This window comes from Papaver somniferum, chromosome 1, assembly GCF_003573695.1.
Source record: "Papaver somniferum cultivar HN1 chromosome 1, ASM357369v1, whole genome shotgun sequence".
Lineage (NCBI taxonomy): Eukaryota > Viridiplantae > Streptophyta > Magnoliopsida > Ranunculales > Papaveraceae > Papaver > Papaver somniferum.
In genome coordinates this window covers 5,063,847-5,083,131 of record NC_039358.1, presented here as the reverse complement: position 1 = coordinate 5,083,131, position 19,285 = coordinate 5,063,847, and the positions used below count along the sequence as shown (strand labels likewise).

The following is a 19,285-nucleotide window of genomic DNA, read 5'->3' as shown; positions in this document are numbered from 1 at the left end:
GAAGGCCCTTCCGTGGATGAGGTCGCACAGCAGGAGGCGGAGATCAAAAGGTTGTCCACGGAGATGAAGCTGAAACGGGTGGCTCTCGAAAGCACGAAGGAGGCTTTATCTAAGAAGAGCAAGCCATTACTAGACGGTTTTCCGTGAATGTACTCCTGTCTTCTGAACATATTTAATTAGGCTTCTTTATTTTTTGGAAAGGAGAACAGATTGCCTGGTTCATGGTTCGATTTGAATTGATAGATAATCGTCTCCTATGAGGGTTTTGGATTATTATTTTGGAATGAATTGTTTTGTTTTTTTAGAATAATGTGTTTTTGGTTATGACTATAGGTGGCATAAATACCCCAGGAGAGTCATGGAGTTGTGAATGTTGTGTTGTCAGTAGAAAGTATGGGATGAAACATGGGGATAGCATGACTGTCGGTTTCTACTATCTATGTGAAAATTCTAGGTAGTATAACATGAAACTCGTCTGACGAGACTTACTTTCTTTTTAGAGTCTCCCAACAAAATGGATCTCCCGGATGTAAATATGAGTTTTTTTGGGCGGCGGCACCGTGACTGTGAAAAGTCCCTAATCATTCCTAAGTCCCCAGTCGTTCCAGAGTCGTCTGATAACCGAGGCGGCGGCTAGTATGCTTCCATCATCTCGATATCTGGTTTGAAAAGATAGAATCGGAAATCGGGAATTGATATTGTGACCGATAGATTAATCTCCCACTGTGGTTTCCAATTGTTTGAGGGTGAAAACAGTTTCTTCTGATTTTGGTAATTTCGAGTGTGTGGGTGAGAAACGAGTCTAAACCCTAAACAATGTACTGCAAGGGAGTACTTCTATTCGAGATATCAATCTGTACAAATCTGGACTAAACAAAGAAATGGCCGTTCCAGACTTACTTCGATCACAAAGTGAAGGAGAAGGGTTGGTCTAGGGATGGAAGCGAAGAGAGTGTTGATACTAGAATAGTTGATTCGGGAAGAGTAGTTATTTGACGACTTGTATCAGAAAGTGGAAAGCTAACAGATGGGAAAGCTAACAAGTGATTTCTGAGTGTCTTATTCTCCTGACCAGAAACTTGTTCTTTGGTTGAAATAGGTAAGACCTATTTATACAAGTCGCAATAAAACGTGCCCTGGTCTCGTAAGAAGTGGAAACGGTTGAGTAAATAGAAGAAAGCGGTAATGGGAAACGCCTGGAATTGATGTTTCCATAATGAAGGAAACGTTTCACCATTACTTCCTGTATTTACTAACCGCCTCAATCTTATGACACTTTCTTGTAACGAGTGTAGTGTACGTCGCACGTTGTAAACCGCCAGACCAATACCCTGATGAGCATCCCCCTGTTTTGTGACATGTTTTGATGTCTCGAGTGTTTTCGTGGAAAACGTGTAGCATGTTTCTATTGTTTGGCAAGTTAAGATTGAGAGGATTTCCGGTTCGGTGGTGACCTTTGACCCGAAATTTTGCATCTTGAGAGGAAGGCTAGACGTTGATTGTGGTTACCTTCCGTTTGGTAGCCAGTGGCGTGGCCATGGTGTTGTCATGGCTTGCGCATGCTCTTGGCGTGGCTGATTAGGGTTTGGTGTCGTTACCAAAGAATTGGCATATCTAAGTGCGTACCGTGGCCAAAGAATTGGCAGTGTATCCAAGAGATTGCCACAAGTCGTTTGGTGGAAACCTTGTACGGCTGAGATTTGCATCTCAGAAGGAGGGGTGGTCGTTGATTGTTGCAACCCTCAGTTTGGCGTCCAGCGACATGGAGGCATGGTTAGCACGGCTCGTGAATGCTCTTGGCGCGTCCCAAATTAGGGTTTGGCACAAACCGTGGAACTTTGGCATCGCATCCAACAGGTTGCCACAAATCGTTTGGTTTGGTGGCAAGCTTGTACGGGTGAGATTTGCGTCTCAGACGGAGGGGTAGCCGTTGATTGTTGCAACCCTCCGTTTGGCGGCCAGCGACATGAAAGCATGGCCAGCACGGCTCGTGCATGCTCTTGGCGCGGCCCAAATTAGGGTTTGGCACAAACCGTGGAACTTTGGCATCGCATCCAAGAGGTTGCCACAAATCGTTTGGTTTGGTGGCAAGATTGTACGGCTGAGATTTGCGTCTCAGAAGGATGGGTATCCGTTGATTGTTGCAACCCTCCGTTTGTCAACCAGCGGCATGGAGGCATGGCATGCATGGCTTTGGCATGGTTTAGGCGCGGCCAAGCTAGGATTTTGGCATAGTTTAGGCGCGGTCAAGCTAGGATTTTGGCATAGTTTTAGGCCCGGCCAAAATTAGGGTTTTGTCATAGTTTAGGCACGGCCAAAATTAGGACTTGGCATTCGGTCAAAAGTTGCCACGCGTTTTACGACGAACTTGGACGGCTGAGATTTGCATCTCAGAAGGAAGGGTGGTCGTTGATTGTTGCAACCCTTCGTTTGCCAGCCAGCGGCATGGAGGCATAGCCAACATGACTTTGGCATGGTTTAGGCGCGACCAATATAGGATTTTGGCATGGTTTAGGCGCGACCAATATAGGATTTTGGCATAGTTTTAGGCGCCGCCAAAATTAGGGTTTTGGCATAGTTTAGGCGCAGCCAAAATTAGGGTTTGGCATTGGGCCAAAAGTTGCCACGTGTTTGGTGGCGAACTTGGACGGCTGAGATTTGCATCTCAAAAGGAAGGGTGGTCGTTGATTGTTGCAACCCTTCGTTTGGTAGCCAGCGACATGGAGGCATGGCCGGCATGGCTTTGGTGCGGAGGTGTGGCTGGCACGACATGCCATTGGAAACTATGGTGCGGCTGGCATGGTTGGTATGCCTTTGGCTCAGAGATATGGCTGGCATGGCATGCCATTGGCACGGTGGTGCGGCTGACATGGTTGGCATGCCTTTGGCGCGGAGATGTGACTGGCATGGCATGCCATTGGCAGGTGGTGCGGCTGGCATGGTTGGCATGCCTTTGGCGCGGAGATGTGGCTGGCATGGCATCCCATTGGCACGATGGTATGGTTGGTATGCCTTTGGCGCGGAGGTGTGGCTGGCATGGCATGCCATTAGCACTATAGTTCGGCTGGCATGGTTGGCATGCCTTTGGCGCGGAGATGTGGCTGGCATGGCATGCCATTGGCACAGTGATGCGGCTGGCATGGCATGCCATTAGAACGGTGGTGCGGCTGGCATAGTTAGCATGCCTTTGGCGCGGAGATGTTGCTGGCGTGGCATGCCATTGGCATGGTGGTGCGGCTGGCATGGTTGGCATGCCTTTGGAGCGGAGATATAACCATTAGGGTTTAGCGTGTAGAAACCCTAGTTTAAAATATGTGTCACGCGTGATTGGCACGTTTGACTAGCATGCGCGGCTCGCATGTGTAGAGATGATGTCAGTCAGTACCGAGGGCTCTGCCGTGGAGCATGGCATTTACATAAAGAAAAGGTACACCGGTAATTTTACGCAGACATGTTGAATGTTTTAATAAATGTGCTAGTGGCGACATTATTACTCAAGTGTGACGTCACTGTTTGACTAAGGTTTTACGATTTTAACCCTAAACTAAAAACCACCATCAACAACCGGCATCCTCCAATTGCTCGTTCCTTCATTACAGGAGTGCTTGACTAAAGAAGCTCGTTACTGGCATAAATAATATGATGACAAAAATACCGTATTGGTTGAGATAGATCAAACCCATGTTTAACTATGAGATGGTATTCTACCATTAATCCAGGTCACACAATTTGTATATACACTGCTCATATCCATGTTTGGTTCTACTGTTATCTTGAAAATGCATATTTTTTGTACCAGATGATTGAGCTTACGAATACGTATCTACACAATTTTGTGATGTGATTATTGAATTAGTTCTATCTCCATATTTTTAAGGTTGACAGTGGTACCTACTATTGAAAGTGAAACTGCCCAGGTGTAAATTAATTACTCCCTCCGTTCCACTTTAGATGAGTGTTTAGGGTTATTTTTTTGTTCCACATTACTTGATAGTTTTCATATTTTTCCCATAAAACTACCATCAATACCCTCACATTTTATCTTGGAACCATAAGTTTATTTTTAAACACACTAATAGCAATTAATGTTTGAAGACTTTTTTCAAGGGCATAGATAGAATTTTTTTATATCTCTCTCTATTTCTTAATCTGCGTGAAAACTCCAAAAACGTCATCTAAAATGGAACGGAGGGAGTATAATAATTAGAGTTGTTACTGCTAGTAGAGTGAGTCAACTTAGCTGGATCAGGTGTTATATGTAGTGATGCCCATAAAGATATATCATTGAGAGCAAGTTCAAAGTAGAAATCTCCCCTTGTATATGTTATTCCCTACAAATCATGAGAACAATACCAAAACTACCTTTACCAGAAAAAGGTAAAATCATGATCTCAGCCATTACCAGCCACAATATAAAGACTAAAACTGAAACTACTCATATGTATACTGAATATTCAACTAAAACTGAAACTACCTTTTGGATGCTTACACTATCAAATAAGAAGATAAAATATGCAATATATAGATTAGCAAGATTAGGTTAGAACTTGTTTGATTTGAATGAGTTAAGAGAAGGAAAAAAAACTATTAATTTTTTTTTTGGCTTCTATTCGAATCACTCGATTAATTTCTTTCTGGTTTTTGGTTTAGAAGATGCAATTGAGGTTAGAATAGATGCACGTTGTAGAGTTCGAACAAATCCACGACAGATCACATCACTCTGTTTTTTTTTCTTCTTTTCAATCTTTTCTTTTTTTTTCAGTTGAAAAGTGATTTGAGATTATGAGGAAAGATTTTAGGTTTAGTTTATAGGGGAAGGGAAGTCATTTTACTTGTAAGGACCCTCAAGCTCGTCAACGCTATTAGACTAGTCAAGAGACGATTTAGCCGCTAATGATTCGATTAGTTTAACACAAACGTTAGTTAATAGAAACTAATATAACAACGATATATATACGAGACTAGTGTCGTTGGATAGATCTCGAAAAGTTATACGAAATGGACTGCTCGCACGCGTCATTCGGACACTGGGTGAAGAAAATTTATCAAGTTGTTTTCAGAGGGTAAAATAGTAATTTTAGATTTTATCCTTGTGGACGCACGTGTCGAAGCAAGTGGGTGTCTTAGTGAATCTGTTCGGACTTATCTCAAGACCAAACCGAGAGGATAAACTCTCCTTCTCTTTCTTCTTCTTCATTTTTCTTTTTCTTTCTTCTTCTCTCTTACAGGGTGTTAGTCCTCAAGGGAGTTTGGGGAGTTGGGTGTAGTTAGGTTTTTTCCTGTTAGTCGTGGGAGAGTTCGAAGGAGTCTATCAAATTCCCCGTTAGTCGTGGGAGAGTTTATAAGAGTCTCCCAAACTCCCTAGAAAACCCTGTTAGTCGTGGGGGAGTTTGAAAGAAGTTCTTAAACTCCCTGTTAGTGGTAAAAAATAGAATGCTAGGGAGTTGGGTTTTTTTGGGGAGTTCTAGGGAGTTTACAGTGTATTTTTGCCTCACTTCAAATCTCTCAAAAGAGTAGAGATTTTGGGAGAGTCTCTCAAACTCCCTACACTCAAAACACCAAACTCTCTCAAACTCCCTAAACTCTCTTACACTCCCTCAAAATCCCAAAGATCTAAAATACATTAAACTCCCCCAAACTCACTCGTGGACTAACCCCCTGTTATTCTTTATTCTCATATTCTTCTTCTTCTGCATTTTGGGAGAAATCAAACGGAAGCTTTGTAATCAGCAGAAGGTGGAGAAGATCTTGCAGTAGTCGTTGATGATGGTGTCTGTGGTAGATTCAGACTCGAAGGAGGAAGAGAATTAGAAGCTAGGGTTTCTACAAGAAGCTCAAAGAAGAATTAAGAGATGGAATTAGTTTTCTAGGGGAAGGAATTGAGATGGGTTTATGTTTAATTGAGGCTTTGAAGTTGTTCTGTTGATTGAATCAAGAATTATGGTTTCCTGAGTTGGGTTGGAATTAGATTTGAGTAAGAATTAAGAAGAGTTAGATAGAATGACGAGATGGGTTTTTCTTAATAGAAGGGTTTGGTTGATGTCTTGAGTTTGAATTCGAGATTCAAGATAATTATATTTCATGTGTTCTTCCCCAAATTATGAATTAGGGTTTTGAGAATTGAACAGATGATTTAGGGAGGAGGAGGTGTTGTGCTGTGTTGAATCAAATTAAGTGAAGAGGAAATCGATTCCAATTGCTCGAGAAGAACTTGATTGAGGTAAATAATGTTCTTATCAGCAGAATTAGTTCATATTCGTTATTGATATTATGTGAATGCTTATGAATTTAAGAATTGAGTTGATATAAAACGAAACTGTAATAGTTGGATCTGATGTAAATGGCTTGTGGTGAAGAACATGTTTGTGGCAATGTTGTTATTGCATAAAAATGGAACTTTCAATGTTGGTGTTCACAGGTGCAGGGTTGGATGGTTACAGATTATGAGAATTGGTAATTGAAGTGCAGAGTTACTTGAGTTGAATATATGTATATCTGAATTGAGATTTCTTAGTAGAAGCTGAGTTATAGGGAGGTAGGTTGAACACTATTGGTGGTAATGGATATATGGGTTATAGTGTAGATGAATGATCTAGGTGGATGTGAGATCGAATTAAGTGACGATGTTGTTGTTGTCGAATGCAAGGAAATGATTGGAGGTCTGTAGATGGGAAATGGTAATGGTTCTGTTAAGTTGCAGATGCAGATAATTGAGAATGGGTGGAGTTATGGATGAATGTCAGGTTCTGGGAGTTGTAAATGAAATCAAATTGGTAGTGATGTTGGAATGAGAAGTGTGATGGTTTGGTACTGCTAATGAAGGGTATATGGTTGTGAGTTGAATTGGTGGTTTAGATGACTTGTATTGATGAAGCTGAGGTTGATCTTAGTTTATTAGTGATTATAGAATAGTAGATTGTATTCATATGGAAGCTTGGAAGCTTGCAACTACTGCAATTGCAGGTAATCAAAGTTGTTGTTTGTAAATAATTTATGAAGTTTAAGTTAAGGTTATGTATTGTTGTATTGATTGATTGTTAAAACTGATTTGAGATAAATATTGATATTGTTAGAAAAGGGATGGAATGAAGTATGTAGTAGAGCTTTGGTCTGTCTGACTGAGCTTATTCAGTCTGACTCGGTCTGTTCTTAGCTGACTCAATTATCTAACTGAGTTGAGTAGCAATTAATATTTGATCCCGATCCGACTCAGTTGACCAGACCTTAACTCAGTGGACCTTGACCAGTTGACCAAGTTTGACCATTGACCAGGACTTGACCTTGACTGGACGTTTATTGTTAGTTGAACCCTTTGACCGTCAGTGACCTGTAACTGAACCAATTGGCCCAGGCTTTGTGTAATGGGCTTGTTGAGTAGATTTGGTCTTAGGAATAGTTTTACTAGTTTGACGAGTTAGACCCTTCTGATCTGAATTAGCCTTTGATTTCTTCTACACTGTTGTAGATATTCACAACACTTAGCTATGGACTATAGAATCAATTTAATCGGATTAGTAAATTCTTAGTTATGCTAAAGATAGATAATAAAAAGGTGTAGAACCATTAGATAGACTTGTATGATTCTTGTATGAGTCATTTCGAATAGATTCTTAGAGTTCTTGTATGATTAACAGTTAGTTATTAACAACGATCGATTCAAATGATGAACCTGTGGATCGTGGATCTCGAGGTACGCGAGGATTGTCATCAAAAAAGGTGGGAATCGATAATGAACTCTATTGTATTCATTATTGTTTTACAAATCAATCTTGGTGTTATGAAATTCATGCATATCTTTGTGTGCTTTGTGTGGTATGAGATGTGTGCCGACACAACATCAGTATTCTATGGCTAGGGCGATACACCGCAATATTACACGGCTAGGGCGATACGCCGCAATATTATTATTCCTTTATATATTCAGTATTCTATGGCTAGGGTGATACACCGCAGTATTACCTATTCGGTGTGGAATTGGCATCAATATTACTCTTCCTTTATGTGCGGCAACATACATCTCATACATGGACGTTTACTGTTATTTATGGATGTCTTTGAAGAAGTTTCTACTTTGTGTTTTACTGTCTTTCTGTGTGTTAACGCTCGATAAAACCTGCATTGTCTTCGAATCATATTAATGATTACTTGAAAGCTAGTTGTTATTTCTGCTGGGCACCCATTTTAGGGATGATGTGCTCACCCATTCCCATTTTCAGTTTCAGAGACAGATCAAGATGTACATGTGGCGATGAAAGCTTCGAAGAATTTACTTACGCTAGTTATAGTTAGCTTCTGCTATGTTTATTCTGGGTTTGTATTCCATTTGTAAATCAACTCACTATTGAATATGTATCATTTGAGAGGAGTGCTTGTATATATTTTCCAGAGTGGGGCTAGTTTTTGGGTTAAGTTTTCTAGCAGATTTCTTAATTGAATGTTTAAGTAAATGATTTGGATTTTTTTTAGTGCCTCTTTATTTAGTTAAGCTCTTGGATTAGTCAGCTGCTAGCTTTGGGGGCGCTACAACGTTGGTATCAGAGCTCACTATTAAATCTTATATGGGAAATAATAGAAATAGCCAGTGCCAGTTAGTGAACTGAATTAGATTAGAATTGGGTTGGGTTTGTGAGATAAATCTTAATCACTAAAAACTATCAATAGTTAAAAGAATTATTTGATTTGTTTTATTGTTTGTATATGTATTAAAGTGTTCCACTCTCGGGTCAGTACAATTGAATCGGATTCCTATGGAATCCAATTCTGAGTATTTTTGTTCTGTTTAATTCGGGGAATTGGGATCATTCCCTCGGAATTCCATTCCTCGGATTCCAATTATCCGAACCAAACAGGTAATAAAATTAATAAAAAAAAAGATTTTTTTTCAAGTAAACCGGATAAAAGAACATTTATATTCTTATTTTTTAGTTAGTACAATACACAGGGTTGCTAAGTGGATTAATGATACTAACACAAGTTTGACCGAGCTTGTGTTGTTTAGGTTTGATCACCAAAAACAAAAATAATAATATAATACATGATATCAATTCAACTGGCACCATTTAATTTCACTAATCTCTTTATTTGTTGCAATTAAAACAAGTTATTTATATAAGATTGTCATTGCCCTTAGTTCTTATTTGTTGAACTTGGCCTAATAAGATTTCAGAATATAATTAAATTTAATCTTAAAATTAGACAAATGCCGTTTTTTATGATACATTTTCTGAAACTCTATGATGCTCAGTCTCAAGCGGGGCCTTTACATCACGGGTTATTTCTAATATCATATAAGAAGGGAATGAATCCTACGTACTTTAAGCCTTATATTAGGTGACAAGGATATTTTAGCGCTATCATGAAAAGTTAGTTATGTTATATAAGATGAAATATTTAACTTAGGATATTAATATCTAATTTTACTTGTACTCTGGACCAGGAATTCAAATTCAGTGAGTGTTCGACCAAAAAAGTGTCACGAAATGGTGTTGGAACTCAAATTCAATCAACATGGCCTCAATTTTTCCATATATTGAACATACAAGTTGCTTAAAGATGGTCGAGTTGCCTAGGAACCCGACCTTTGATTAACACGGTCAGATATTGGAGTGTCCGTGTGACGTATATGACTCCCCTATAACTCATCTGGAACATGGATTTAAGCTGTAAACTTGGAAAATTTGGTTAGGACTAAAAATTGGCATGAAAGGATGGTGGCATATGGAGTAATGATTGATCGGATATACACTTAAGGCGAGTTTGGTATCGCTGTGAGTTTTAGAAAAGAGCTTTTCTGTTTTAAGTTGTTGTACTGTGCTGTGAAAATAAAACAACATACGTTTGGTAAATTATAATTCAAAAAACACTTTGAAATTAACAAACTGTAAATTGTGTTTGGTAAATGTGTATTTTAGAGTGCTAGTGATGTAGCTAATGAAAAAAATAAACATATCTTAAAAATTAGTTTTAAATACACAGTAATTATAATAAATTATATTTTTAATTCTAATATATTTAATAAAATACAAGTAATTTTTATAATTTTTTTATCATTTAATAAAGGGTTTTATGATTTCGGTTTACTTCAAAATAGAATATTTTTATCGTAATTATTATTGTGTTATTATTTCAAAAGAAAAAAAAACGAATTTTTTTTTACCAAACACGATTTTTGGTAAAAGTTTGTTACAGTTTTTTTTTTTTTTTTTGTTGTTGTTGTTGCCGCATCTGTTATGAGTTGTTACAAAGTGTTTTAATTGAAAAAAAACAATCCCAAACGGTTATGTGAAATGCCCTTATAGTGCTCTTTAGGCCGGTTTTAGAGTCCTGGAGCTTTGCTGACAGAACCATAATTATCACAGCAACATTTCTCCTCTCCATTCGCAGCTTTGCTGACTCTTGAATCTTATTGTATCAATCACATTTAACTCGAGGTTGAAAAGTTGTTGAGTCTTCGGATATCATTGTCTATCTTGATGCAAATTGTACATTTGAGAACCAATGCGGGTCTACAAAATTTCTGGGTCAAATTTAAGTACTCTGCAATTCATTTCTCCATTACATGGTTTAATGTTGTGTTCATTCATTGTCATACAGTTGCTATTACTCTTTATTAGGAGTTGTCCCTTTGGACCATTTCAGGTTTAGGTACTGTCAAGTTGAGGTTTAGTTATTTGTTAGTATCGGCCGAAATTAGCAGTGTCAAACTTTTTGCTGTTCATACAATAAAAAGAAACTTCATCAGATGTTACAAGAGTGGACGACGGCAGAAAATATTCCAGCTGAACAAAATTCAATCTAGAATTTACTGTATTACATTAGGAAGAATATCTCAGACCACATACGCCAAGCTAGAATATGCAGACTGTAAAGTACTTGAAAGGACCCATACATCTTTAAAATGTCAAAATTGAACTCCTATTATTCAGAGTGGTGTAATTTTCCTGTACCTTTAATAAAGAGATGACATGATTTACACAACTAGCATGAATTGACCATGTGGGCATTTCTTTTCTCAGTCAAACAAGTACCACAGAAATACACACCATCTGGGATGATGCATTATCTTTCTTAGTTCTTCCTGGGTTTCCATTTTCATGTAGTTGTTTCAGTTTATAGCAGGTGAGTGACAACCATGGCTATTGAATCATTAAAAATCATGGTTCTCTTGTTACTTTCTTGTGTTCTACTCAAAATTTCAGCTCAAACAGAAGCAGAAGCTCTAATAAAATGGAAAAACAGTTTAGATTTTCATTCTCTTACCTCATGGTCTCTTGCGAATGGAAGAACCAATCCTTGCAGGTGGTCTGGGATAAAATGTGGCAGTTCAGACAGTGTAATAGAGATAAATCTTGATTCGTCAGGTGTGAATGGAAAGCTCGATCAATTCAACTTCTCAGTGTTTCCAAAGCTTACTTATCTTAATTTGGCAAATAACAACCTCTCAGGAACAATGCCAGCAGAAATTGGAAAACTCGCAGAGCTTCGTTTTCTTCGACTAGCTAACAATACTCTCACCGGACCAATCCCATATCAGGTTTGCAATCTTCAGAAGTTACGGAATCTTGAATTATCTGAAAACTATTTATCAAATCCAGACTCTACTCAGTGTAAGGGGATGGCATCATTGACACGTCTTGATCTCAATTATAATTATTTGGCATCAGAAGTCCCACCTTTCATCTTCAAAAGCCCAAAACTAGCCTATGTTGATATTTCAGATAATACAGATATAGGAGGTCCATTACCAATTCAGTTCATGAAGACTTTGAAGAATATTCAGTTCCTTAATCTGTCTGGCAATTCATTCAAGGGACCAATTCCAGCAGAAATCGGAAACCTTACCCAACTTCAAGACCTGAGGCTGAGTAGAAATCAGCTAAATGGTTCAATACCTTCTGAGATTGTTAGCCAACCTCAGAATTCTTGAATTGAATGGAAATCCATTAGAAGGGCCATTTCCACCTTCTATAGGAAACCTTAAGATGCTGCAAACACTAGACCTTACAGATGTGAAGTTGAATTCCAGCATTCCAGACGAGCTTGGCTTATGTACCAATCTTACCTTCCTGGGATTGGCATCGACCAATCTACAAGGTACTTTGCCGCCTTCAATGGCTTCCCTAACCCAACTCACCGAGTTTGGAATTTCTGGTAATCAATTATCTGGTGAGGTTCCACCATATTTACTGTCCAATTGGACACAACTAATTTCCCTTCAACTTCAGGATAACTCCTTCACAGGAACAATTCCTAGTGAAGTCGGTTTGTTAAAAAAACTCAATATACTATACATGTTCAAGAACAATATATCAGGTGACATACCTTCAGAGATTGGAAACTTGTCAAATCTGATAGAGCTCGACTTATCTGAGAATTCTATCGTTGGCTCAGTTCCATCAAGCATAGGAAACTTAACTAAGCTTGAGCGCATGACCCTCTTCGGCAACAAACTCAGTGGAATGCTTCCTCGAGAAATAGGTAACATGGAAAGCTTGATGTATTTTGACGTGAGCATGAACAGATTGCAAGGAGAGTTGCCTTCATCAATAATTCAGCTGCAGAACTTGGAACTGTTTTATCTCGGAAACAACAGCTTTACTGGTAGTATACCAGAAGAATTTGGTCCCAGATCCTTAACAAATGCAAGCTTCTCTTACAACAGTTTCACCGGAAAGCTTCCTCCCAACATTTGCATAGGAGGGAACCTCATATACTTGACAGCCAACAAAAATAATCTAGACGGACCAATTCCTGAAAGCTTGAGAAACTGCACAAATTTAGACAGAGTCCGGCTGGAAGACAACCTTCTTCAAGGAGACATCACAGATGCATTTGGTGTTTACCCAATTCTGAAATATATCGACTTGAGTAGAAATCAATTGGCGGGTAAATTGTCACCGACCTGGGGAGCGTGCACCCAGCTTTCGTACTTCGGAATATCAGAGAACATGATCTCAGGTGAAATCCCACCAGTTCTCGCAAGCTTAAAATCTCTGCAAGATATTAGGTTTTCTTCAAATAGATTGTCAGGTCAGATTCCAGTGGATATGTTCAATTCAGATTCAGTTATATTCAATCTAAATTTAAGCAGAAATCAATTCTCGGGTAAGATACCTGTAGAGGTTGGAAAATTAGCACGTCTGCGTAATTTGGATTTGTCCGTAAACAACTTCAGCGGGCCAATACCTGAGGAAATTGGGAACTGCGAAAACATAATATCCTTGAAACTAAATGATAACAAGTTAACTGGACAAATTCCATACCAGGTTGGGAATCTGGATGCTTTGCAGTCTATTCTTGATCTCAGTCAAAATGAACTCAATGGAGAGATATCACCACAGCTTGGGAATTTAAAAAGTTTGGAGTTCTTGAACCTCTCTAACATCAAGTTATCTGGTTTAATACCCTCTTCTCTACAGGGGATGCTGAGTCTTACATCCATTGATCTTTCAAATAACGAACTCGAGGGTCCAGTTCCAGATGTGAATGCCTTCGGAAAAGATCCTGTCAAAGCCTTAGGAGGTAATCAAGGTCTGTGCAGCAATGAGTTGAAGAGTTTGAGCCCCTGTGGTGGTACGCCAGCATCCAGCAACCGCAGCAAAAGAAATAAATGGAAATTGATAATAGCAGTGGCTGTTCCAGTTGCCATATTGCTAATTCTTCTTCTGATCCTGTTTGGAATTTTCTGCTGCTGCCGTAACCACAAAGATGACTCAGATGAGGAAGACCTAGATTCAGGTGGTGACAGTTCATTCTCGGTATGGAACTACAATGGAAACGTAGTTTTCAAGGACATTGTAAAAGCAACAAAGAATTTTGATGAGAAGTACTGCATAGGAAAAGGTGGACAAGGAAGTGTATACAAAGCAACACTTCAAAATGACATAAGTTTTGCTGTAAAGCGACTCCATGATACATCATCATCATCCAGTGAAAATGCATCAGAGGCGACACACTACAAGAGTTTTGAGTCTGAAGTACATGCACTGACAGACATACGGCATCGAAATATTGTGAAAATGTATGGTTTCTCATCACGGAAGGGCTGCATGTTCTTGGTATATGAATATGTGGAAAGGGGTAGCTTGGCAAATGTGTTGTATAATGAGAAAGAGGCAAAGAATTTGGACTGGTCGAGGAGGTTAAACATTATCAAAGGTGTGGCGCAGGCCTTGTCTTACTTGCACCATGATTGCACCCCTCCTATTGTGCACCGAGACATAACCGGAAATAACATTTTACTGAACCCAGAATATGAAGCTAAGGTCTCAGATTTTGGGACAGCAAGGTTGCTAAAACCAGATGAGTCTAACTGGACAGTACCAGTCGGCTCCTATGGCTACATTGCTCCAGGTACTTTATTCTTTTCCAAACTTGCACCATTTATCTAGATAACTTTGTTAATGCTTACTTGTTTCGGACAAATTCCAGATATTCTTCACTTAAACCCTTTCTGTGTCTGGATCTGCATGCCAGAAAAGTGATTCTAGTCACTACACAGAAAAGGTGTCTGAAATCATACAAAGCCAATAATACAACACATTAGAAAATAGATGGTTAAACTCTTATATCATAGAAAAGCTTATTTCACATTAATTGGCCAATTTTTAGTTAAGCTGATAATAGCGAGTTGAACTTGAATATCTTTATGAAATAGATGGTTAAACTCTTAGATAACTCCTAACTATTCTAATAAGCTAAGTTGATCGATTAATCCTTCTGTTACTGCCTGCAGAGCTTGCATCTACAATGAAGGTGACAGAGAAATGTGACGTATACAGTTTCGGAGTTGTTGCACTGGAACTCTTATTCGGGAAACATCCTGGGGAATTCCTTTTGCACCTACAGTCTGAAGGATATGATATACTTCTAGTGGATGCATTAGACAAGCGCCTAACTCTCCCAACTGGAGCAATTGCAGATGAATTGGTGTTAATAGTAACCTATGCTTTAGCATGTACACGTACATCTCCAGTTTCTAGACCGACCATGCATTTTGTAAGTCGTGAGCTTACAGCAAAGACAGTTCTTCCTATCCATGAGAACTTTCACTTGCTCACATTGAAGAAATTGATCAAGATTTTGTAATGAACTATAAGTTTCAATGAATAATATATCAATTCAGTTCCTTTATCAACCCAATCCTCCTAAACAATGTTGACTTGATTCAATTCACTGACATTCTACTACAATAGCAAAAAAGAGGGATTGAAAAGTCTTACAGCACACGTAAATAGCAGTAGATACTTACTAATGAAAAATTCTGCTGGCCCTTTCATCAAACACTTGTGAGGCACTGAATTGATATAAAAGGAACTGAATTTTTAATAAAAGGTGAAGAGGACTTTCGGATAAAAGCAATTCCCAAATTCAGGTGAAGAGGACTTTCGGATAAAAGGAACTGAATTTTTAATAAAGTGCTCTTCGTCTGGTTTGGAGATTGTTTATCGCCAATGGGAAAACTGAAAATATCTTCAAACTGTATGATTCAGCCTTAAATTGCTGGAGATTCGGTATGATAAATATAGGATGCTTCCCTTTTTGATGCCTCGGGATTTCAGAACGAGGACTTTCCCAGGGAATAGCTTCGAAACAACAAGAGTTGATAAGCCTGGAGTTAGCAAAATAAGCCAAGTGTTGATGTCTACAATCAAATTAGCTCAAATAGTGAAATAGGGGTTAGAAAATACTCTTTTGTTACCAAAAAAAAAAAACTCTTTAAGATAAAAGTAAAAGGGGGTTAGTCGTGGGAGAGTACGAGAGATTTTAATGTATTTGGGTTTTCTCCTGTTAGTCATGAGGGAGTTTGAGGGAGTCTCTCCAAATCCCCGTTAGTCGTGGGGGAGTTTAGAGGAGTCTCCTAAACTCCCTAGAAAACACCTGTTAATCGCTGGAGAGTTTAAAAAAAGCTCTTGAACTCCATGTTAGTCATAAAACCCTACAATACTAGGGAGTTGGTTGCTTTGGGGAGTTCGAAGGAGTTTTTAGTGTATTTTGGTCTCACAACAAATTTCTCAAAAGAGTAGAGATTTTAGTGTATTTTGGTCTCACAACCAAATTTGGTTCAAAATCTTTCTTTTCAAATCATACGGATTTCTAAAATCTCACCAACAAAAATTTTGTTCCCAACATGATGAAATGATTGTCTGATGATGGCCATTATGATACGGTGAAACATTTCTAGGAAAATATTAGGATAGTGATCTAGAGTCCATGAAAACGTGTGGATATATAGATTTGTTTAGATCTACATATCCCGTAAGATGCACCGGCAAAAAAAATATGTAGAAGTCTTCACAATTAGCGCTTCCCTGAGTTGAATTACATTACCACTTCTGCAACCACCATCAAAACTATTTTCTCACCACTACCATCACCACCTATAACCAACCACTACTCCCTTAACCACCCCAAATAAGAACCCTAATTTTAGAAATAAATAAGATTCAATAAATGCTATAGCTCGGAGAAAAGATTTTGAACCAAATTTTAATTCCATCACAATACGTGACACATTTGGTCGCTCTCGGTGGACAGTTAGTAAAAACTTCAACAGGAAAATGTGGAAAAATGTTCGTGAACAAAGGGAGTTAGAATTGTATGGAGACCGTTAAATTGAAGGGAAAAAAATTATCTCGTTGCACAAAATAACATACTATTGATACAGAGATATGATCATTTTCATTTATTTTTTTTCTTTTGATTAAAGATCAATGTTATTTGCAAATGAGGGTTTATTGTTTCTTAAAAGAGAATGAGTTAGGAGTGAACTCTCCCAAACTCCCTCTAATAAACTTTCTCAAACTCCCTACACTCCCCCAAACTCCCTGAACTCAAAAACACCAAACTCTCTCAAACTCCCTACACTCTCTCAAAATCTCTCAAAATTCCTGATATTTAAAATACACTCAACTCCCCAGAAATCACTCGAGGACTAACCCCCTGTAAATAAATTGTGTCTAACCTCATCTTATTATCCTAGCTAGTTTGATGCATGTGGTTTACTTGAAGCCTATCAATTTCTTTCTCCAACCTACATAAGCTGATATGGGGTGTCTAGTGTGTGTTAAAAAACCTAATTACCATCTACAGTAAACTTAATAATTTTAATTATCTAAAAAAATACAAAACCTAAATCATTTATATTAACAATCTTTAATCAAATACTAAAACCCAATTCAATAATCTATGATAATCCAAAAACTAAAACCTAAAATTATTTTTATTTTTTATTTTTTTTGGTTTTTCAAACAATATTTTTGGCGACAGAATTCAATTTATTGAGTTAAATCCCTTTAATCCGTTCCTTTGAAGAGAGATTCATCATTGATTTAGCTATGAAACTATGAAATTTCCTCATCAATTTTTTCTGAAAATCAACCACGATCAGTTGTTATATGCATTAACATATGCCGATTGTTGTTGATGTTCATCAAACACAAAGAACATCGCTCAGAATCGGTGGATGTGGTACACCATTACACCACATAAACCGATTCTGGGTTTGATGTGCTCAACTCGGTTATTACGGCGAGTTTAACGAAGAATAAAATAAGAGAGAATATGTGGAAATGTTTAAATGGAAAATAATTTTATTAGAAAAAAAAAATACCAGAACTGGTTTATTAACTGAAATTTCCTCCAATAATGAGGGTCGGAATGCGCACCAGGTTTTAGAGGGAGGTACAAATTTGGACTCACTTTAGGGTTTGTCAAGTACATTAATTTTGTGATTCTCTTCGTGTAAAAACTTGATCGGATGGGATCCGACTAGATCTCGTTTATCTTTGATAGGCGATTGATTGAATAGTCATATTTAGATCGACAAGCTATATTTTGGTGATACTCTTCAGTATCCGAATCCGATAGTTTATTTGACTTGATCTAGTTAACATGTTAATCCAGATCTTGGAATATCTAACCCGACAAAGGATTTTAATCGATTTTAAACAGAATAACCTTTGTCAAAGCTCAATTGTAATATCTACGATTAAGACGATCTAAAGGGTTGAGTGCTTAAAATCTTCAGAGAGACTGAAGCAACTTAAGATAATGGACTTTATCTTAAGATTCATGTGTGTTAGACAGGATGGTTGTAGGCGCATGGATACTAAGAAAACTAGCTAGGTAACTAGGGGTTGTTTGCTTGGTCTCAACTTTACAAAGTTGTAGTAGTCTTTGCATAGCGTCTTAATTATGAAAATATTCAAAACTAGACTAGATCCCGTGGTTTTTCTGCATTTGTGGTTTCCTCATTAAGACAATCATGTTATGTGATTTTACTTTACTTTCCGCATTATAATTTGTTTAAGTTATAATTAAAATAATTGCACTTGTACGTTAATCCCAAACACTTGGGTTGATCCCTATAGTTAAAGGTTCGGTTTCAGACGTATACTATTGTTTGAGGGTGAAAACGATTTCTGTTGATTTTGGTAATTTCGGGTGTGTGGGTGAGAAATGAGTTTAAACCCTAAACAATGTACTGCAAGGGAGTATTTTAGATTCGAGAGATCAATCTGTACAAATCCGGCCTAAACCAAGAAATGGCCGTTCTAGACTTACTTCGGTCACAAAGTGAAGGAGAAGGGTTGGTTTTGGGGAGGGAAGCGAAGAGAGTGTTGAGAACAGAATAGTTGATTCTGGAAGAGTAGTTGTTTCACGACTTGTATCATAAAATGGGAAGCTAGCAAATATTTTCTGAGTGTTGTATCCTCCTGACCTGAACTTGTTGTTCGGTGAAAACAGGTAAGACCTATTTATACAAGTCGAAGTGAAACGTACTCTGGTCTCGTAAGAAATGGAAAACGGATGAGTAAATGGGAGGAGGTGGTAACCGGTAACTCCTGGAATTGATGTTCCATAGAAGAAAGCGTTTCACCATTACTCCCTGTATTTACTAACCGCCTCATCCTTATGACACTGTCTTATAACGGGCGTAGTGTACGCCGCACGCTGTAAACCGCCAAACCAATATCCAATGAGCATCCCCCAGTTTGTGACATGTGTTGATTCTCAAGTGTTTTCATGGAAAACATGTAGCATGTTGTTGTTCGTCAAGTTGAGCTTGGGAGACTTGCCGGCTCGGTGGTGACCTTCAACGGTCGAGATTTTGCATCTTGAGGGGAAGGGTAGCCGTTTATTATTGCAACCCGTCGTTTGCCAGAAAGTGGCATGAAAGCATGGCCGGTACGTCTTTAATATGTCCTAGTTTAGGCGCGGTCAAAAGTTAGGGTTTTGGCTTTGTTTGGGCGCGACCAAACTAGGGCTTGGCGTCGGGCCAAAG

At 38.4% G+C, this 19,285-nt stretch overlaps 2 protein-coding genes across 2 annotated transcripts; both read left to right on the top strand.

Moving 5' to 3' along the window:
• The first annotated feature begins 10,701 nt into the window (after positions 1 to 10,701).
• On the top strand, positions 10,702 to 13,315 carry LOC113280927 (probable leucine-rich repeat receptor-like protein kinase At1g35710). The gene is made up of 3 exons (XM_026529874.1): positions 10,702 to 11,918; positions 11,971 to 13,265; positions 13,307 to 13,315. Exons 1-3 carry the CDS (start codon positions 11,132 to 11,134, stop codon positions 13,313 to 13,315), a joined length of 2,091 nt encoding a protein of 696 aa, XP_026385659.1. The 5' UTR covers positions 10,702 to 11,131.
• LOC113278131 (MDIS1-interacting receptor like kinase 2-like) lies at positions 13,129 to 15,243 on the top strand. The gene is made up of 2 exons (XM_026527057.1): positions 13,129 to 14,352; positions 14,735 to 15,243. Exons 1-2 carry the CDS (start codon positions 13,422 to 13,424, stop codon positions 15,085 to 15,087), a joined length of 1,284 nt encoding a protein of 427 aa, XP_026382842.1. The 5' UTR covers positions 13,129 to 13,421; the 3' UTR covers positions 15,088 to 15,243.
• Positions 15,244 to 19,285: the final 4,042 nt, after the last annotated feature.

Bases quoted from the DNA above. Each gene is read 5' to 3' on its own strand.
- LOC113280927 (XM_026529874.1), top strand. From the start codon at position 11,132: ATGGCTATTGAATCATTAAAAATCATGGTTCTCTTGTTACTTTCTTGT. The intron at 11,919-11,970 runs ATTCTTGAATTG...CACCTTCTATAG, and splicing joins GATTGTTAGCCAACCTCAGA to GAAACCTTAAGATGCTGCAA.
- LOC113278131 (XM_026527057.1), top strand. From the start codon at position 13,422: ATGCTGAGTCTTACATCCATTGATCTTTCAAATAACGAACTCGAGGGT. The intron at 14,353-14,734 runs GTACTTTATTCT...TACTGCCTGCAG, and splicing joins CTATGGCTACATTGCTCCAG to AGCTTGCATCTACAATGAAG.